The sequence below is a fragment of the Rattus norvegicus genome, chromosome 7, assembly GCF_021556685.1.
Source record: "Rattus norvegicus strain SHRSP/BbbUtx chromosome 7, alternate assembly SHRSP_T2T, whole genome shotgun sequence".
Lineage (NCBI taxonomy): Eukaryota > Metazoa > Chordata > Mammalia > Rodentia > Muridae > Rattus > Rattus norvegicus.
Window position 1 is genome coordinate 138578223 of NC_141540.1, and position 21635 is coordinate 138599857.

General features: G+C 51.3%; 1 protein-coding gene and 2 long non-coding RNA genes across 21 annotated transcripts in view; 1 reads left to right on the forward strand and 2 right to left on the reverse strand.

The window, feature by feature from the left end:
* Positions 1-2040, reverse strand: part of Hdac7 (histone deacetylase 7) — a 38102-nt gene extending 36062 nt beyond the window's left edge. For 15 of the 16 annotated variants that reach the window (XR_015624403.1, XM_087559305.1, XM_087559303.1 and 12 more), the window contains exon 1: positions 1903-2040. Coding sequence is in view for 11 of the 16 variants with exons in the window: in XM_087559305.1 (XP_087415431.1) it covers positions 1903-1921 (19 nt within the window). In the remaining 5 variants the exon portion in view is untranslated. 16 annotated transcript variants of the gene reach the window in all.
* On the forward strand, positions 966-20278 carry LOC108351548 (uncharacterized). Of its 4 annotated transcripts, none has more exons than XR_015625991.1 (4): positions 966-1041; positions 10243-10488; positions 18898-18993; positions 19436-20278. It is a non-coding gene; the product is annotated as an uncharacterized LOC108351548 (long non-coding RNA). The 4 variants fall into 4 exon arrangements; XR_015625993.1 differs by lacking the exon at positions 966-1041 and adding an exon at positions 9979-10077; XR_015625990.1 differs by lacking the exon at positions 18898-18993.
* LOC103692974 (uncharacterized) lies at positions 12916-15817 on the reverse strand. The gene is made up of 3 exons (XR_015625996.1): positions 15457-15817; positions 14312-14500; positions 12916-14175 (listed from the first exon to the last, which is right to left on the reverse strand). It is a non-coding gene; the product is annotated as an uncharacterized LOC103692974 (long non-coding RNA).
* Positions 20279-21635: the final 1357 nt, after the last annotated feature.

A 21635-nucleotide genomic window follows, 5' to 3' on the forward strand; every position in this document is an offset into this window, starting at 1 on the left:
GCCTACAGGTATAAAAGGGTCCGAGTTCCCCATCCTAGCACGGCTGAGCCACCAGGAACCATAGTTGAGAGCCGTTATCCCCGAGACAAGGATGTTCTACCTGTTCCCTTACTCCCTGCTCAACACTGACTGATTATTTGTGGTTGGTCCCTCCAGTTCGGAGCTCTGGAAAAAGTGAACTGAGACACCCCTCACCCCATGCCCGCCACCCTGTCATGTTAATTTTGAAAAAAAGTATACGTAAGCAAAGGTGACCTGCTTAGAAGAGAAACCTCTTCTGCCTCAAAGCTCAGCTTATGCCCCTGAGACACAGAAAAATGCCCCAGCCAAGGACTAAACTGAGCAGCGGGGAGGGGGGGGGTTTCAGATGCACCCTGTACCCAACCTTTCCACAGCACAGCTCCGAGTATCTAGCTTGGAGAACTAAAGACAGAGACACGAGCCCCAGCCCCATCAGGTTTCAGGACCTGGCCCAATCTCAGTTATCTGGGTATCACACGGTGGGACTGCCCTGTGCCTCAGTTTCCCCCAGGAATGACTGTAAAGAAAAGTTCTTAGTTACGGAGGGGAAACGGCAGGAAGCAGAGTGTGAGGAGGTAAGAGTGGAGGATGATTTGCAGTTGCTGGGAAGGTGCAAGAGCGTTGGCACAGAGGGGAGGCACATATGGCAGCCTACTGGGGTCCATTCGGGAAGAAATGGGTCACCTAAGTACAAGTTAGAGGATGGAAACCAATTAAAGTCACAGTCGGCAATGGCTGGGCCAGAAATTTGAGCAAAATCTCATAAGTCTAGGTAACAAGTCTGGAGGACTAGCTCCGGATTCCAGATGTTGCGCTCTCTCCAGGGCCACCAAGGGCCAATGTCCTATTATCACCCTAAAAATTTGGCAGGCAGAAACTGGGCCTCAAGCAGATGCTGAGTTGGGATGAGGGAAGGGATAGTTAGCAGCAAGCCAACCGGCGCCAGATGATGCAGGATGCTTTGGGGGAATGCTGGACAGCTAGCATTGACAGTTAAAGGACCCGGATGGTCAGCCACAGGTGAGTTCCAAACGGGCAGCTTGTGAGAAGGAAGTGGGACTCATTAGGTGACCTGCAGGACCCAGGATTTTCTTCCAACTTCCTGGCTGAGAATTCATAGTGGTTAAAAGACAGCTCAGCTGCCAGATATGCCCGGGTTCTCATACTTCTCAGCGCTGTAAGACTGGGGGGGGGGGGATTCAGCTCCCCACCTCTCAGTATTCAGCCTGCGGCCCCCACTTCCCCACACCTTTAAGGGCATTGCCCTTACAGCTCAGTTGGGCACGGTGTCTGTCTCTTCTCTGAGATGGGTGATCAAGGATAAGGGGTGATGCTCCGAGAAATCTCCCAGCCCACTACCCCTCCAGGGGACGTTTACCCCGGCTACGGGATCTGAGTAGGGCCCTCTCGGTTCCACGAAATGGGGGCGCTGATGTCCAGCCCCGCAAGTCCTGCCCCAGTTCAGTGGGTCCTAGCCTTTGCCCTCCCGCTTCCAAACCTTCCGCCCCGGAGCACCGCCCCCTCCTGGGCCTCGGCGGCCGGCCGTGCCTCCCGGATCCCGGGGAGGAGGGTGACGGGACGCCCGGCCCATGCACAGGCGGCCCCGGGCCTCCCACTGCCTCCCCGGGGCCTGTCGCTGCCCGGGAGCGGGCGGATGTGGGCGCCCGGCAGGAGGCCGGAGCCCTTCGGCCCCGGAACCAGCCCGGGCCGCGAGCGAGCCAGAGCCCCAGCAAGCGGGCGCGGTCCAGGGCGCGCGTAGGACCCGGCCAGCGGGACCCGCCGGAGACCCAGCCGCAACCGGAGCCCGAGCCGGGGCGGGCTGCGCAGGGTGCCGCGCGCAGGGCGGGGCGGGCGGGGAGGGGGTGGCCGCCCGGTACTCACCCGCGCCGGGGCTGTGCATCCAGGGGCCGGGGCCCTCAGAGCCGGGGGCTCATGGCGGGCGGGGGGCCGGGGCGCCGGCCTCACATCCCCCCGGTCGCCGGAGGCTGCAGAGCGACTGTGAGACGGCGAGAGGAAGGGAGGGGGCCGGGAGGGGGAGGGCCCTGGCAGCCTGGCCGGCCGGGTAGGATGACAATGGAAGGAAATGCTTTATCTGAGTCTGAGAGCGGGCCAAGGGGGAGGGGAGGGAGGGGGCCGGCGCTGGCGGCCCTGGGACACACCACCCGGGCTTTGCTCAGCGGCACACAGGCTGGCGGCAGACACCGATCGCGGCGGGGCGCGGCTCACAGCCCCGGAGGGAGCGCAGAACCCGGAACGCGGGACGCAGCCGGACCCGCGCGCGGCCGCCGAAGCCCCAGCCGCCGCGCGGCGCTGCGCCCCGCGCACAATTCCCGGAAACCCAGATACCTGAGTGCACGCACCCGTGCATACACAGCGTACACGAGCGTGCATCCATGTTTACACAAGCCAGGGTGGTTTGTGCTTCGGGGAAGGACTCCTGTGCACACATCTACACACTTAAAAGTCAACGAGGGGAGCGCTACACACAAGGGAGAGCAGGGCACGCTTGGAGTCCCGAGCAAGAAATCCCAGACGGACACCACCGCCCCATCCTACCCCCTCACACACTCAAGCGGGACTCGCCTCAGGAACGCTTCAGGGTCTGATTTGAAACACTGCCCAGTCCAACCCCCGTGGCACCCCTTCCCTCCTCCCCACTGTCTGCTGAGGGGAGCAGAAGGGTCCAGTCTGTTCCTATTAAAAGAAAAAAGGGGGTGGGGGTGATGCAGTTTTTGAAACTTTTAAAAAAAGAAATTTCTCAAGGGATTTCCTTCCACCCTCTCCTCTTCCTCTTCCATTCCTCTCCCTCCACAATGACCCTCCTTTGCCCCCCCTCCTGGTCCCTATGAGTCAAACTTCAGCAATGTGCCCAGTGTCCCCCAGTGCATTACAGCGGATCACAGAAATGTTCTAGTTTGTGAGTCGGAATGCAGACGCCTCCAGCCCTCCCTCAGCTAATAAACTCAGCTGAGGACTGGCTTTGCACTGTAGCCCTCCCTGCCTCTCCCCCAATCTCCTCTTAGATGGGAGGAGGTCAGATTCAAGGGTCAGGGGCTGAGGACCTTCCCACTGTGCTTCCTGGCTGGCCTGTCAGCCCCGTCGCCTCCAGCAATCTGGCAGGTCAGAAAACTGGGACGGGAGCAAGGTCATCCACCAGGAACACCAGGCTCCCTTGCCTGGGAGGCGCTGGCCACTGAAAGGCAGCTTCCTTCTGGTTCCAGTGGACTCTCCGAGTCCTAGGAACTCCAAGAACCTTTAGAAAGGGAAACTGAGGCTGACCTGGAGATGTGTTATCTTGGAAGCCAGAGTCAAGAGTAGCCTAGAGAGATGTTGGCCATGCCACTGATGAACAGCTTGGCTCACAGGTTCATGCTAAGTTTAACCCCTCTGTACCTGTTAATGGGTATTACAAACTTTCCCTAGCATCCATGGCCTCTTGCACTGTGTACCACACACATCCCTGCCCGGTCTTTCCTGGTACTTTCCTCAGAGGTAGCTACTATTACTATTACTGTAGCCAACTCTTGTCTGCTAGCTGTTCCCATCTGTTCTTGTCCTTACCCACCTCCTTGCCTTGGCCTAAGACATTCCCTACAGAGTAAATGCCCGCCCTGCCTTTCTCCCTTCTGTTGTTGAAATCCCTTGACCCCTTCTGAAATGTTTCAGGGTTTCTGCAGCCAGAAGGCTCCTCTTTTCCTTGCAGGACTCCACCGCAGCACTGTTTCTCCTAGTCACACCGACCCTTAGCCATCTGGTCTACCAGTCTGAATCTCTTCTTTCTCGCAAGCCTTCAAGAAAAGGCTCGAAAGCACTACCCCAGCAGTGCTTTGTTTCTCACAGAGAATTCAAACTCTTGAGTTCTTCGTGGGGTCATGAATATTCAAGACCTTCCAAGATCTCCCTCCAGCTATCTGTCTCTGATAAACCCTCTGTCCAGTGATTTGTCCATCCTGACTCCGCCAGACACTTGCTCATTAACTGAGCAAACCAGAGCACTCTGCTTCCAAAGCTTCCCTCAAGACCTACAGCCTTCAGGAAAAAAAAAAATCAAACGAACCTGTTCACAGGAGTTCCCCAATCGCCCTTGTTTACCTCTCTCCTCCTATGATCGTACATTGCCCCCCACATACCTGCCTTCCTTTCCTAAAGCTGTTTCTGTGATGAATTTCTTGATCATTCATTTCTACTGGTATTCATATATTTGCTCATGAAGCTGCCTTTTCTCTTTAATCTAACCCCTGACTTCTGAGTGGTTGGAGTAAGGATGCGTGGCCACCCATCTATGCCCACCACACAATACTTACCACTCAATGCTCACCACCATCTTTGCTCACCACCCAGTGCTTACCACCCAATGCTCACAATGCTCACTTGAGGCTTGAGGCTCACACCAGGGATCACTGCCTGCAAAACATAGGCAAAGAGGAAAACCAGCACGTGCCGTATGGTTCTGGGATGCTGAACCGGGGCCTTCCTGCTGCCAGAATTACCTAGGACTCCAACATCCCCTGCCTCACAATGGATTCCCAAGCCATTGCTAAGTCCCGTGTTCCTTAGTGGCATATGTTAGCCTTCTAGAGATATAGGACAGAAAACTGCATGCTTCTTCTTGCTATGGTGGTTACTATGGGAGCTTTCTCAAGAGCCCTTGAATCCAGACTTCTCATAGCCTGCTCAGCTGAACACCAGGTAGAAGAGACAGGCTCTGAGCCTGGCAGTGAAGGAGCACAGCTTTCATCCAAACACTAGGGAGGCAGAGGCAGAGGCAGAGGGAGAGGCAGAGGCAGAGGCAGAGGCAGAGGCAGAGAGGCAGAGAGGCAGGGAGGCAGGGAGGCAGGGAGGCAGGGAGGCAGGGAGGCAGGGAGGCAGGGAGGCAGGGAGGCAGGGAGGCAGAGGCAGAGGCAGAGGCAGAGGCAGAGGCAAGTGGATCTCCATGAGTTCAATACCAGCCTGGTCTACAGAGCTAGTTCTAAGACATTCAGGGCTACACTTTATCTCAAACTCTGTTTCAAAAAAGCCAAAAAACCAGAAAGTCAACCAAAAAAAGAGAAGAAGAATTAAAGAAAAAGAGAGAAAGAAAGAAACAAAGAAAGAAAAAAGAAAAACAAAGAAACAAAGAAACAAAGAAAGAAAGAAAAAGGGGTGGGGAGGGATTGGCCCTATAAGATCTGCCCTGAGTCCTTCAAAGCTCCCCCAACCAGGGGTCTCTGGACAACGAAAAGCCTGCATGTCCCTTTCTGTTTTCTGTTGCCTTAAAGCCCCCACATCCTTTTCTTTTCTTTCTCCCTTTTCTTTTCCTCTTGCCCTGGTCGGCTACCTCTTACCAAGTTTTTGCCAAATTGTTTGGCCTTCGGACAAATATCAGGCCACTCATTCTTCTTTTATGTTTTGAAGATTTGTTTCTTTTTATATTATGCATATGGTCTGCATGCATGTATGTATATGGTGTTCATAGAGGACAGTAGAGGTTGTCTGCCCTGGAACCAGGAAGGCTCATCAGCCCATGGGAGCTGTAGTTAATCTACCAATGGTTGTGAGCTCTTCTGTGGGTATTAGGGACTGAACCCAGGACCTCTGCAAGAGCAGCAAGTATTCTCAGCCACTGAGCCATCTCTCCAGCTCCCCTCCCCCACCTCGTATTCTTAATTATGCTTGTTATGCTCATAAATGGAGTATGGCCCGTAAAAATGAAGAAACCTGACTAAAGTTGCTCAACAACTTACAGGCCATTTGCTCGTTCAGCAAATGCTGTTGGGAGCTGACTTAAGGCAGAGATTCAAAGTGGGAGAAAGGCCTCAGTGTCAGGGCACTGGAGACCACACCTGTGCGAGCCTTCTACAGGGGCTGACTGCAGTTACAAGTCTTCCCCAACCTGCATTTATTTTTCACACGTGTATCACAAGACCAACCAGGGTGTCCTCACTCCCCAAGGCCACCCCAGGAGTCCTCAGGGGACAGCATCATGTGGAATTAGGTTGAGCCCAGGTTCAAATTCCAACGGATTAACAGGGTAGGTTAAGTCCTCAACTCCAAATAAAGGGTTTCCTGGGACTACAAATAAAAGTAGAAGGAACAGGCCTGGGAGATGGGACAGCTTGATGTGCAGGCGTGAGGAGGGGAGTTCGAATAGCCACAGCCCATATAAAAGCTGGCAGGCACAGCAGTTGCCTGTAACCCTAGCATTCTGGAGGCAGAGTAGGCGGGATTCTTGGAGGAGGGTGGTCGGCAAGCTGGTTGGCTAGCTCCAGGTTCAACAAGAGACCCTGCCTTGATAAATAAATAAAGAGCAGAGCCATTAAGGAGGACATCCTGCTAACCTCATGCACCTGCAGATGTGTTTGCCGGCACTGTACACATATGCACCTACACACATCCAACACCAAGCATGCAGGAGTGCATGTGTGTGCATGTATGTGCACACATAAACACACACAGGCACATACACTCATGCACACACACAGTAGTTAAGAGTGCTCATTGTCCTTGCAGAGACTTGAGTCCAGTTCCCAGAATCCACTCAGGTGACTCATAACTGCCTGTAACTCCAGGTCCAGGGGCTCTGACACCTCTACCCAAATACACATGCATGCTTGTGTGCGTGCGCGCATGCACACATAAATAAACCTCCTGTGTGTCCTGTGCCGCTCAGGAACCTATGCTTACACCTCGCTATGGCACAGATGCTGCAGTGAACAAAGCCGAGTACAGAAAGAGCAAACAATTTGCCCAAGGCCACAGAGCCAGCAATTGGCCTGATCCTAGTGTGTCTGATTCAGAGCCTTCGTGACTGTGCCAAACTGTAGAGAAGCCGTGCCAGGGGCTCCTGCTCCGGTGTAGCCTGGTTACTCGAAGTTTCTGTTCATCTCTGTTTGCCACTCCACATAACCAGTCTCCCTGAACTCATGGACTCGTCTTTGTCCTCCATCTTCCTCTGGTACACATGGCACAGACAGCATCAACAGGCTGTATGAATATTCCAGGTAAAGGTGGGGGTGTGGCTTAGGGGTTCGGCAAGCATGCAGGGAGACCCCACTTTAGAGTTCCCCTTCTGAGACAAGAAGCGTTATATGTCTCTAGGCTAGAGTGGAGTGGTTGAATTACAAAGGCAGTGCGGCCATGGCTATCCCTCCAGATACCTCAGGCTGGGAGGGCTAATGACTGTGGGGGAACGGAACAGGCTGAGAACTACCCAAGTCTCTTCCCTCTTCCCCTCACCTCCCTCCAGATCAACAAAGGTGATGTGGTTTGTCTTGCGGTCTGTTGCCCTAGACACCTGCAGTTCTGAACATACGTGTGTGTCTGTGTGCTGGCAAAGTGGTGGGGGGACACAGGGAGAAGACCCTGGAACAGGATGGGGAGGGGCAGGAAGCCAGGGACAGTGGCTTCAACCCCAAAGTGAACAGGAAACTAGTGCAAATGTTAGCAGAGGCTACCCCTCGACGACCCCCACAAGAAGCATAAGGAAAGAGTTGGAAAGGGAAGCATTGTGGATATCAGGATCCTGAGCTGAGAGCAGGAGGGAAACTTAAGTTCTAGGTCAGATCAGACGTGAACTTCTTGGGTGCTGTCTACGCCTCTGTTTCCTGCTCTTCAAACTAGCGAGATCTTGGCTACCTACTTCACATATGCAGCTGGTCAGAAATCAGTGAATAATATATGCGAACGTTCACACCACCGACTTGTAGTTCGTGTCATCGGGTGGCTTGAACAGTGCCCGGTGTAAGCTTTTTTTTTTTTTAAGATTTATTTATTTACTTAATGTATATAAGCACACTGTAGCTGTCTTCAGACACACCCAACCCCATTACAGATGGTTGTGAGCCACCATGTGGTTGCTGGGAATTGAACTCAGGACCTCTGGAAGAGCAGTCGGTGCTCTTAACCATTGAGCCATCTCTCCAGCCCCGGTGTAAGCTTTAGAATCTTTGTCACCTCAGTGTTTGAGCTAGTATGATAGTTTATTATAGTTCCTGGATAACACACATACACACACACACACACACACACACACACACACACAACACATACACATACATACCACACACACAACACAACACACACTCCACACATACCACACACACACACCACACACACCACACACACCACACATACCACACACACAGCACACACACACATACACAACACATACACATACATACCACACACACACCACAACACACACCACAACACACATACACCATACACACACATACTCATACCACACACACACCACACATACACACACACTCATACCCCTCACATACAATGCACACACACAACACATACACACACCACACACACACACCACACACACCATACACACACCCCACACACACCACACACACACCACACACACACCCCACACACACTACACACACACACACACACCACACACACACCACACAACACATACACATACATACCACACACACACAACACATACACATACATACCACACACACACACACCCCACACACACCCACCCCACACACACAGGCAGAGGAATGTGGAGATAAAGAACATTACATATAAAAACAAAACCACCATGTGTTGAAGAAACCAAACACACACAGCACACTTGAGAACCTCTCACAAAGCCAGCTATGCGAAATATCTCTTGGTTTACTTGATTTTGGCTCAGTCACAGCCTCTTGGGTCTCAGTTTCCCCTCTACTGCATGAGTGCCTTGCTCTGGGTCATTGCTCCTTTTCTCTGAGTCTAAAGTCACTTTGTCACTTTCCGATTCTGTTATCCCAAGTGTTAATGAGTACGTGGCAGGTAGGAGAGGCTTCGGGTCTGAGGAGATCAGAACTGAAAGCGGCCTGGATCCAGGAAAAAGTCCTGAGTTGAGCTGGGTTTTGAGGGAGCCTAGAAGTGTGAATCAGTGGGGGTGGGGGTGACATTCCAGGTAGGGAGAAAGGCATGTGCAAGGGCGAGGCTAGGGAGCTGAGGGGTGGCAAACAGATTAGTGAGGCTCAAGAATGAGGTTGGCACGGGCTGGAGGGAGCCTGGGGAGGAAGTCGGGAAGGGGCAGTCCCCAGGCTGAGTAGCTGAGCTGGGAAAGTAGGGGAGGAAGGTGGGTGGGGGAAGAGACTCTCTCAGTCCAGAAATTGATGCCAAAGCGCATCTAGCCAAACTCCAGTCACCCCTGCCAAGAGGACTCACCCACCAGAGAAGGCCCTTCCCACCCCTCCCTGCTCTGCTAGCTCGGCCCCACCCCCAGCGCCCGAGGTGAGCCAGGACCCCTGAGGCCAGGACCTCCTTCACCATGAAGCAAATGGAGGCACCACCCCATCCTCAGGGCAATAGTGGGGCAATAAAATAATAATCACGGGTAGGAACTATGACAAAATAAATTGTCTTCCATCCGCCCTCTGATAAAGTCGGTCCCACAGCAGCAAAACTTCATAGTGTTGACTGTTGTTTTCACTAGAGTCTGCTTCTTTGAGCTACAGGAGATTTATAAGGTCACCTAATGTGCAAAGTCTCCTGACCAGACATGACCTTAAAACTATGAAACCCTCCTAGTCCTCCCAGTATGCTCTGAAACTCTCAGGCCCTTGGAACATCCAGTTCAGTTTGAGGCTCCCTGATCTAATCCACACCATTCCTTGCAGATGAAGAAACTGAGGCATGAGGGGAGATAGCTTGCCAGGGGTGACATGGTCAACAAGCGGTGGGGCGGGGGGGACTTCTGCTCCAGCCTTCTAGGTCAGTACTTCTACAAGCCAGCAGCCCGGCCCCAGCCACCAGTGCCAGGAGAGATTACGGTCAGGGAGGCAGCCACTGGGCCATACTCTAATCATGAGAAGGAATCCATCTGAGTTGCAAAATACCTTTCTGCATCCAGTTTGCAATTACTCGCTCCAGTGGGCCCCTGCAGGGACACTGCGGTCCACCCACTGGCCTACTTGACATTGGCCTTGTCATATCTCCCAGCATGACCCTCTGTTCCTAGTGGTTGCATAGACTGGAGAGAAAGACCATTCTGTACAGATCTCCTCTTTGTGGGCCATGCCCTCAGAATGTAGGAGAGAGGAGAGGCCTTCTTGCCCAGTGGGGACATTCTTTTTGTTCTTCCCCGTGTGTGTGTGTGTGTGTGTGTGTGTGTGTGTGTGTGTGTGTATTTGAGTTGTATTTGTGTGTGTCAGTGTAATGCGGGCCGCAAAGAGAGGCTCTTCTCCATCTGCTCACAGAAAGATCTACTGTCTTATACTTCAGGAAACCCTTACAGAGGCAGGATAAGCAGCCACCTACCATGAAGAAGCCATCATCATCCAAAAAGAACCCACAGTTCAGAAGGATGCCCACAACAGCAATGGACGCCAGCAACGTGGGCAACAGAGGAGGTAGTGGCTTACAGAGCGGGCTCCACCAGTTCATCAGGCCATTGAGTGTTGGATCAAGGAAGGCTGGATCAGAATCACTGGTCCCTTGGGCCCTGGTTATCAGAGGAGAGGCTTAACGGTGAGTCTAGCAGTCCCTACCCTGCCAGGTCTCTCTCTCCTGCTGGGCCCATGGGGTAACGGTAAGGGAGGCTCAGTATAGACAACCTCTTTAGGAGCCCTGAAACTAGGGCTCCGGAGTTTCCCTGAGCATTTGAGGATACATAAAGGACTGTGGAAAGACACGGAGGTGCTGTACTGTAGCTAAGAGTAAAGATTTGGAGGCCTGGCTTAGAGTTGGTCTCTTTCCAGTATCTAAGGCAAATTGTTTAACCTGGAGGAGGCTTTGCTCCCTCTCTGTAGACCGGGGGGGGGGGGGGGCGCAGAAGTGCTGCCATATTAGGGCTGTGGCGATCAGGACGTGCAGTGCTGAACACAGTGCCTGACGCATGCTCTGCTGTGCTAAGGCTGGAGTGTGGATGCCAACGTCAGGAACGGAAGAACGCGCTTTCTTGTCTCTTCTGTCTCCCTCAGTCTGTGTCTCCCCACAAAGTCGGTATCAGATGAGTCCTGAACGAATATTTACAAGTGAACCAAACAGTCTGGAGGGTCTTTACCCCAGCACGGTTCTGGGGTATACAAAGTAGCCTAGGGGGGTTAGCGAAATAGAAACATTGATACATTTCTGACCCTCCTGAGATACTCAGGGGTTTTCTTGGCCTTAAAGGGAGCATGGGGCAGACTCAAGGGACACCGTATGAACTGTAGAAGGCGCCTGGCTTCTTCTCCAAAATGTGGCACTGCACATCTGGAGTGATTTGCGCATCTGGCTTCATCCCTAGGGCAATGGCCACAGCTGCTGACATTTGAGGGAGGAGAGGGCCAGTTCCTCAGCAGGGCCTAGGGGGTTATAAATAACCAGCTAAGAGGGCCAAGGGAACCAGGTTGACCTTTGGGGGGCAGGAGCTACAGGCAATGTCCCCCTCCCACTTGGGTCCAGAGCCAGAGTTTTAGCAAAACAGGAAGAGGCAGTGGCAGTTGCTGGGAAAGTAGGAGTGGCTCCCCTCCCCCCACTTGCCTGGAGCCTTAGGATCCCCGCCAGGACCTGGGAGAGGTGGAGTCAGCTAGGCTGGAGGGAGGGGCAGGCCGCGCAGGCAGATGGGCCTAGTCCCTGCCCTCCGGTGGCTCAGCTGGGCATAGGCAGGAATGAGGAGAAAGGGTGCCTAATGGAGTGTGCCTGTCTCCTCTCTACCCACTTCTCTTCCCTTTCTATTCCCGACCAGTGGACAAAAAGGTTAGACATGGAACAAGCACAAAATGTACCTAAGCTTCAAGTGGTGTATTTGGAGGCCCAGGGTCAAGGTGAGCTCACCTCCACCCCAAACAGCTTGTAGGTAGGCTGAGACTAATTTCAAGTGGCTGGGAATGGGGACTCCAGACAGGAGGAAAGACGCCTCCAGCCTTCTGGAAAGGAGGCTGAAGAGAGGCAGGACCTGGTCCAAGAGGAATGTTGGAGAACTGACCTGTGAGCTGCGAGGAGATAGAAAGCTAGGGTAACCCTTGGAGCTGTGCACAGGGCAGACTCCAGGAAGCTAAGCTCCAGCTCAGAAGCAAGTCAGGCTGGAAGGAATTTCCAAGCAAACATATTGCTCTGCTTCTCGTGGGGGAGGCTGGGTACTAAGAGTCTGCAGGCATCTAGTGGGTGCTTTGCCTGGCCCATATCTTTAGGGAGCTTGGTACTCAAATCCATTGGGTCATCACTGGCCCCTTGGCTTTTAGCCCGTGTTTCCCCTGCTGGATGGTCTAGACCGGATCCATCTAGTAGAAGCAGAGTAAAGGCAGCACGTGCAACTTTATATATTCTAGTGGCCATACCTACAAGTTCAGAAATAGATGGTTAATTGTATGTTTACTTACTATGCATTGGAAGTGTCATCTCATATAACCAAAAGAGAAAACGATTGTCTTCCTTTTTTCCTACCAAGTCCTTGAAATCCAGGGTGTACATTTGACTTACAACATATTTCAGTTCTGGCTGGCCCCTATGTCTGTGGCTATTATAGGGACAACGCAGGTTTATGACGTTGACCCTAAGCCCTTGGTCCCTTAGAAAGAACCCAGGAGGCAGCTGGCGAGGTCAGTGTCGTGGTGGCGTTTGCTTTAGTAGAGTGGCTGGTCATCTGCTTTCAACATCTGTTCACCTCTCTAGACCCGAGGTCTGTTCTAATGATGAGATCAGTTCTATGCAAGCAGGGAAACTGAGTCACGTAGAAGCTGGCATTCTCATCCCTTTCCCAGGCCTCTTCCTCTGGGCTGAAGATTGGGAGGACCCTGCTTCTCTAAGGACACTAGCCTGAGTCTGGAGAGATGGCATATCAGTTAAAAGTTCTTGCTGCATTTGCCGCTCTTCCAGAGGACCCTGGTTCAGTTCCCAGCAGCTGCATGACTGCTAACCCCTGCCTATCACCCAGGTCCAGGAATCCAATGTCTTAACCTCACAGGCACCAGGCACATTGGAGTTGCACTTAAATGTATGCAGGCAAACTGATACAAAGAAAATAAACAAATCTTTAGAGACCAATGGTAGCCTCCACTTCCTCTTTCCCTTCTCCAAATAGCCCCAAACTAAAGGTACTCAGGTGAATTAGGGAATTCCACGGGGAGACAAATTTGTGGGGAAATGTGGAATGGAGCTATGGGCAGGTTTGAGGTGCTTGGAAGACACTCAAAGATTTAGAGGAGACAGTCGCGCTCTGGAGCCCAGAAGTGGGGACCAAATAAACCAATAGGCTGAAGAATGGAAGCTGGGGGTGGGGGGGAGGCCGAGAGGAACAGGCAGAAACCGAAATAGAGCAAGTAGTGCCGGGTCAGCATCCTGAGAGGGGAGAGAATGTGCAGGAGAGATTTGCAGTCGTTCAGCTGACAGCGTTTAAAAACCTTTCCCACAGAGAGAGCACACAAATTGATAGGCAGCCCCAAAGCATTAGTAGAATGAAGTTCAAAGCACAGAAAAAGACTCTTCAGGGAAAGAGGAAACACACAAAGTCAGGGGATGCTCAGCCCCAAGGCACTCGAAATAATGCCAATCAAACAAAGAGAAGGCGGGTGCCATTTCAAACGCCAGGGAGGTCGGTGGCATGTGCTTGCTGTTAGCGGTGGCAGACCGCCTTTGAAGTCAGCTTGGCAGTATATGGTGAGAACTATGAGAGATGTTTCCCCAGCCCCCGTTGCCAAGTTACCCCACCCAAGTGTACCTCTAAGCCAAGTCTCTGTTGTCAAAAGTTAGGGATGTACACCGTCACGCTCACCGTCGAGCTATTCGTAATGCGGAAAATTAGAAATAATTTGAATATGAACATGCAGTTGGAAAATGATGAAGTGGAGTACGGTATTTCCACTTAGTAGAAAATTATGAAGCTGTGAAAAAGATGTTTATGAATGTGATATGGCATCGTGGGAGAATACAGAGCCGTATGTGCCCTGTGATGGAAACTGTTTAAAAACATAGGAGCACAGCAAGGGGTTAAGAGGACACACTCAGGGGTTGGGGATTTAGCTCAGTGGTAAAGCGCTTGCCTAGGAAGCGCAAGGCCCTGGGTTCGGTCCCCAGCTCCGAAAAAAAGAACAAAAAAAAAAAAAAAAAAAAAAAAAAGAGGACACACTCAGAGCTGGACATGGTTGGTGCACATCTGTGACGTCAGCCCTCAGGAGCCGTAGTCAGAACAGTTCCAAGTTCAAGGCCGGCTTTGGCTACATGGAGAGACCCTTTCTGAAATGGAAAGGAGAAACGAAATAAATAAATACAAAGGGGAAGCAGTTAATGGGGCTGCAGGGCAATATGAGTGTACACGTTTTTCTCATTCATTAAAACCTCTTAACACCATGGAAACAGGGTGAAGACTCACCAAAGCCTGCATTTGGCTACAAGAGATTATGGGTTCCTTCATTCAGAATGTCTGCCTCTTCAGCTCAGTCCTCCTATCCTAGCACCAAGGATGCGAGCTTCACTCTCTTGATTGCAGAAAGCCCACAGCAAGGGGGATTGGCCCAGTACTCTCCCAGACTCCCTGCTGGGTCCTAGGTTGCTCTAGGTCCTAAGATGTAGGCAGAAAATGAAACTTCGTTGTCCCTGCTGCTACTATTGAGGACAGAGACGGGGCAGAGCAGGTACTGAGGAAAGATGGGTGTGTCACGTGTCTGAGTAGCGGCTACAGCAAGCTTAGGGAAGGGTTGGGGGATTCACCAAGGAGCTGAGGGGATTGGAGGGCTCCACAGCTCTGGGGGAAGGGCTGGCTGGTTGTGGTTGACCACCTGCTGTTTCACATCACCCTGAAGGTGACGGGAGATGTGTGTGAGCCATCACCTCGCTGTTCCCCACAGGAACTCTACCTGGGCCCCCACCTACAGACACCATCCGGCCTAAGAAGCCTTGGGTTCCTCCCCGCTCAGCACCTTTCGGCAGACACATTGGGGCCTTGAATAACACGTCTTTATTTTCACCGCCCTTTCCACATCATTTGCCTGTGATTCATTTGTTGTCAAGAGACATTAAAACCTCCAACCTCCAGCTCCCAGGCGCCCACAAGTCCCCGTCCCCCGCTAGTCCCAGTCCCCACCGCTAGTCCCGGTCCCCCGCTAGCTTGGTCTCCTATTCTCAAATCCCAATGCTCTCCTTACAATGTCTTGCAGCCACCAACACGCTCCGTGGAAGCCCCTCTCCCTACATAGAGATGTGGCCTCCACTCAGGGTTGGGAGAGAGGGCTGAGGAGACTCCACAATACATTCCCTATTTCTCTGCCCAAGACTCTGTCTGGGCTTCAACCCTGGTCTCAGGTATCTCTGACGGGAAGACCTCTAGCCTTCGAGCTTGAGATGACCCCAGGAATCCAGGAATCCATGGGAAAGGGACAGTAAGTTTCTTTACTAAGAAGCAGAAGATGTAGAAACCCCAGCTCCCCTCCCACCTCACCCCCGCCCTGTCCCAGCTCCAAGGGCTGTGCTTTTCTGAGAGTCCCCACCCCCTCAATGTATCTGGTTTGTTCTTCGTACCTTAAGGCCTGGGCTGGGGTCCCTTCCCCATCACTGTTTCCAAGTGACACAGTGTACGTTTCCATCCGCCTGTACCACGTGCACACACTGATCGGGGTTGACTCTCACACCACCTTTTCCACCAGAGGGCTTTGAGTCTCCTTGACCCTCTCTAGGGCTATCTAGGCTCAACAGAAGCTAGAGGGTAGAAGAGCAGGGGAGGAAGAGGGTGAGGGGTGAGGAGAGGGTGGGAGCAGGTCGGGTGAGGGGAACTACTGTGGTTGGGTTATCTGATGTGGGAGCCAGGTGTGCAGCTTCAGGGCTCCAGGTTGGGGGAGAGCAGCCTGAGAAAGGAGACACTGTAGAAGCAGCAGCAGGAAGGCTGAAAAGAGAACAGACAACTTCTGTCAGAGAGCCCGGCCATCCCGGCCCCTGGTCTCCTAGATATTGGGGTGTCTCCTTCCTTGATAGCTTCTTCATTCCCAGAGAGACAGCCAACCTGTTCTCAATAAATGTGGCAGAGGGCGGGGTGGCCATGGAGTCTGTGGCAGTGGGGACAGGGTCGAGCCTTGTCCCGAATCAGAGCGGTTGGAGACAGTTGCTGGTCTGTCATCTCGGTTGGGGGTTATGGGTGGAGAAGGCTTTGTGGGAGGAGATAATGACACACAGATAACAGTGGTCAGGGCCAGATACCCCCTCGGCAAGTTCTCCACCACCAAGATCTTCCAGCCTCTGCAGAGGCTGCCCCTGCTCTGATTCTGAAGTGCACATGGTATGGCACCGGGTATGCCCTGCTTCCAGGATGGGTGACAAGAGCGTCTTAGAGGGTGGAACTTGTCAGTTTCAGCTCCTGATTCCTCTGAACCTAGTATGGGGGAGGAGCTAGTGGCAACTGGTTGGAAGGAAGGCATGACTGGTTAGAGGAGCGCATCCCTGGGAATGAGGAAAACATCACAGTCAAGGCTGGCATCCCTCAAGCACTTACGGACAGACTAGGCGCGATACGTGGCGCTCCGCTTTTAGTTATGGAGGTACCTTTCTTCAGAGAACAGTGACGGTTTTTACAGAAGAGACTGAGAACATTCCCTGAGTATAGGTGGGGCTTGGTTTCATACTGCCCCTGTGTGTTGCTGCTTAGACAAAGCTACCAGAGAGTCATGCCACAATTCTTCTTATACTGTCTTTGTAAAGACTCTGTGTTGACATTTACAGGTGAGAAAACTGAGCCCAAGCCATTTCCCCAAGGTCATTTAGATGCTACCAAGATGGCCACTTCCCCCAAGGTCACTTAGATGCTACCAAGATGGCCACCATTTTTTTTTTTTTTTTTGAGACAGAGTCTCCCTGTAGCATTGGCTGGCCTGGAACTTGATATGTTGTCAGGTTGGTCTTGAACACACCTGCCCCTGCTCTGAATCTGGAATAATTCACCTGCCTTTGCTGGGATTTATGTGTATGGGAGTGGAAGAGAGTCAGGGGTGGGGGCAGCAGGCATGCATGCTTACAGCACAAGTGTGGCAGCAAACACTTATGAGATTCTATTCTCTTCTTCTACCATGTAAGTCCCAAGGACTGGCCTCAGGTCATCAGGCTTGATGGCCATCTCGTTGGCTCAGGAAGACCAACTCTGGAAGCCCATGCCCTCATCCACTAATTGACTTTTCTGACCAAGACTAAGGAGACAGGTAGAGAAAGGGCTGATAAGACCACAGAGCTTATCTGCCTAAGTGGTCCTCATGGTCCAGTACCATGTTCAGTTTACTGTAGGAAGACCTATAGTGGGCATTTACCAACTAAACCAGCAAACAACCAAACAACGACTGGAGATCTTGCAGGGCAAAGGATTGTGCAGGTGTTGTATATCAGTCTCTCCAAGACTAAAACATTCTATCCTCCAGGGAGCTGCTTAAGAAGGGAGGTAAACAACAACAAAACAGCTTCAGGAAGTCCCTGAAACTGACTAGATTCACTATGCCCTTCCCTGCCAGGGTTCAAAGAGGACTCTCAAGCAAGAAAGGTTACCAGGAAGAGGCAATAACTAGTAGAGCTGCTTAGGAAAAGTTCAGACCGGGGCTGGGGATTTAGCTCAGTGGTAGAGCGCTTACCTAGGAAGCGCAAGGCCCTGGGTTCAGTCCCCAGCTCCGAAAAAAAGAACCAAAAAAAAAAAAAAAAAAAAAAAAGGAAAAGTTCAGACCACCTGAGGCACCAAGAAAGGACATTCTCCAACTTTTTAGGTTGTCTGCCGGTTGGGCAAGTGCTCTAGGTTCCCAACTTTGTGAACTGTTGCTAGGGTGGACTTTGATGATGCAGCTATCTTTGAGTCATTTCTACCCCTGTAAGTAACCCTTTACCCATATTCCTGTAACTTGAATAAAACTCATTGGTTCACCAAGTTGGATTTGGGTGGTGTCTGGAGTTGGTCTGTTGTGGGTTCCTTATCTAGGGTGAGTAGATGTATGTGGGGCATCTCCCCAGGAAAAGTTTTGCAACACAACAGGAGCCACTAAACTCCATCTGCCACCCTCTTTGGTCTCTGCTACAGCCCCTCAAGCCCTTCTCTATAAACACAGCAGAAAACAGGGAGCCAGTGCCTCAGGGTGGGGTTCTTATCAGGGAGGAAATGGAGCTGGCTTCTCCCCATCTCTCTTTTTTTTTAATCATTTCTCCCATCCCCCTTTTATCACCCAGGGGTGATTCAGAATCCACTCCCTTGAGCCTCTGGGGCTCCTGGGTTGGAGAGGGCACTGGAGTAGGGGCAAACACAAAGGAGCCCCGCCTTTCATGTCTGGTTCGGTTGCCTTCAGCTCTTAGACCTTGCCAGGACAGGCTTTGGGGTCTCCTATCAAGATCGCTTGATGTGCCTGGCCGTGCTAGAAGGCAGAGGGAGAAAGGGTAGCCGGATGCTGGCCAGGGTGGAGCACCTGTTCTATAGGCTGCCGGGTTTCCACAGATGGTTGCTAGGATTTCAGTTAAATGGGTTTGGGTGAGGGTAGCATGGGCCTTTGAGTCCTGGGACTGGATATCAGTGCAAGGGGAAGAAAGGAGAACTCTCCTCCTCCAAAGTGGAAATAAGGACCGTCAAGTTGGCCGTTCTCCTCTGGGGTCTGGATAAGAACTCTGCCCGGGGCTGCCTGGGATTTCCCTCCATCTTCCTTTCTCAGCAGGTTAGGACCTAGGAGGCTTGACCTTTCTCCCTGGAGTCTAGCACAGAGGTGATATGCAGCTTGAGATCGAATATTTGACTTTCCCTTCTTGAGTGTCCTGGATCCAATAAGCCTGGATTCTCACCCTGGGCATGGATCTGGTCTAATTCTACAGGTATTTGTATAGACTTAGGGCCTAATAGATGGGCCCTGCTAGCATTGACAAGCTCCCCACATTCCTGCAGAGGATCTAATCTTTCCAAACATTCTCTTTACCTGCCCCTCCCTCACTCATGCTGTCTTCAACACTGAACCAAAGAGTTCCCGACGAATGCACAAAGGCTGAACTGCAGGAGAGTTAGCCTTCGCTCCATCCCCTCAACACCTACCTACGTTTTGGAGGATACCTGGCGAGGTAATCACAAATAGTAGATGGGGCTGGAGAACTAGCTCAGAGGTTAAGAACACTTGTTCTCACAGAGAACCGTGTTTGATTCCCAGGACCCACAGCTAGTCTCAAGAGATGCGATGTCCTCTTTTGACTTCCCTGGGCACCAGGCACATGCATGGTGCACATAGGCACGTGCAGACAAAAACATGCATGCCCATAAAACAAATCTGAAAAGGAAATAGAGAATACCAGAGGAGAAAAGGAGGAGCCAAAGGATTTGAGCAGCCTAAGATAAATCATCAGATTTGATCTGGTCAAAGAGAGAAGAAAGGAGATTTGGGAGAGGTTTTATGAAGAGGTCGTGGGACTGTTGGATTTTAAGCCTCATGGACTTAACTCTCCACTTTCCCAAGTTCAAGGGAAGGATTCACATTTGCATAAACATTTCTATTTCATTTTCTCGAAGGGACCTCAGCAAATCGTTTGTTGATTGGTTGGTCGGTTTTGAGAAAGCCTCTTTGCACAAAGTTCCGGCTATCCTGACCCCTGGAATCTTCCTGCCCTGCCTCTGGAGCATTGGAATTACAGACCTGCGACACTTTTAACACTCGATGCTTATTGTGGAAAAGTTGCTATTTCCGATGCTCACAGAAGTGGGCAGCCATGCCATGTTAACCCATCCACACGTTCGGCTGGATCTATGGAAGCCCTACTTTGTTCCAGTCTGGTAAACAAGCTCAAAACACATGCTGCCCTTTCTTCTACGGCGCGGTGAAAGTGTGAGTTTTACCCAAAGCCAGCAATCGGGGTGGGGCAGGTGGGGTGGGGCAGGAGTACAGGATAACAAAGGTCAAGAGAGAATCTGGGAAAACCATGAAGTCTGAGCCGGAGATTTAAGGAGCAAAAAGTTGTCTTATTAGGAAACTATAAGGTAAAGAACAAGGGGGGAGGGGTTTCTTCAGGGGGCGGTATGCAGAAAGCATACAGCATAGGCCCCAAGGGGTAGTCTCGGGGTCCCTGTGGGTCTCGGAGACTCTGCAACAGCAACTGTTTTCAGTTCCTTTCATAGTAACACTATCAAGACACTCTTTACCTTTTTATTCCTATCCCTAAATTTACAGTGCCTCCCCTCCCCCAAAGATGCTTCTAGGACGACTTGGGATTTCATGCCAGGTTGAACACAAAAGCTGATAGAGAGTCCAACTGGCTTTTGTTAAGCACAACATTGAAGAGCTTTGGAAAACAGTATTCCTTGTCATTAAACTAGTGCTGCTCCAAAGAATGGTCATTTTAATAACAATCGCTTAAATTACTGTCAAGTAGATTCATTTTATTATATTCAGAAAGGGTAATGATATATACTCTAAATTCCTTGGTTTTGATTTCTAATATCATAAACATTGCCATTTTATTTTCTTTTTTGAGACAGTGTTTCACGTAACTCAGGCTGGTCTCAGACTCTCAATGTAGTTTAGGCCGGCTTTGAACTCTTGACCCTCCTGCTCCCATCTCCTCCGTGCTGGGATTACAGCTGTTACGCCATCACGCCTAGCAGCTCAATATAATTTACATAAGCAAAAGTTCTCAGGGCTCCTTCTCTTCATGAGGCAAAAGCGTCCTATGGCTGAGCGCCTGAGGACTGCTGGACCGCAGGCTCTAACACGCACAAGTAGAGAACTGGCACTTGCTGGACACAGCAGCGGCCTGATCAGTTTCAACATCTGGTGCAGGGACTCAAGGACCCTGGAGAGACGAGGTGGGATTTGCACTGCATGCTGGGATACGTGAGCGTGAAAAACATTGCACAGCAAAGCCAACGGGTCAGATCTGACTCTTGAAACTTGTTCAGTGTCTTCTCTCTCTGAGTACATACACACGCCATGATGTCAGGAGACGGGGAGTGCTGTCTGTTCTTTACCTTTGTTTATTATTTTGTGGTGATAAAGTGGGAAAAGAAAGGACGGAGCTGGAAAAAGTTGGTGGCGACAGTAACCACAATCCTCTCTATCTCAACTTAGATTCCACCCCTGGCCGCCACCAGTCTGCTTTAGTTGAGTCCTATTTGGCTTATTAAGTGGCTCATCTGCCCTCTGGTGGCCAGAGAGTCCAATGACACTTTCTTTAGACACCGATAATTAGGGTACAGAAGCAAGAGAGATCTGAAGAAGAGGTCAAAGACATCACCTTGGGGACAATCAAGCCACCAAGAAGGAATCAGTGGTCAGAGCATGGGAGCAATGCCATCTCTTTAGAGTATGAATGATGCTGGCAGGCCTTTTTTGGTCGATGGCTATGTGCCAGTTACTGTGATGATTTTTTTTTAAATTTATTTATCTTATGTATGTGACTACACTGTAGCTGTCTTCAGACACACCAGAAGAGGTCATCGGATCCCATCCCAGATGGTTGTGAGCCACCATGTGGCTGCTGAGAATTGAACTCAGGACCTCTGGAAGAGCAAGTGGTGCTCTTAACCACTGAGCCATCTCCCCAGCCCTTGTGATGAATTCTTTACACAGGCTGCAGCATGGCAACAGTAACCCTTCAAGGTGGCTACTGCTGCCACTTTATAGAGGAAGAAACCAAGGCTCAAAACCATCATGTAAAAACCTCAGGACTGGGTGTAGTTTTTGCCTTTAACTGTTACTGTGGCTTCTATTGCTACT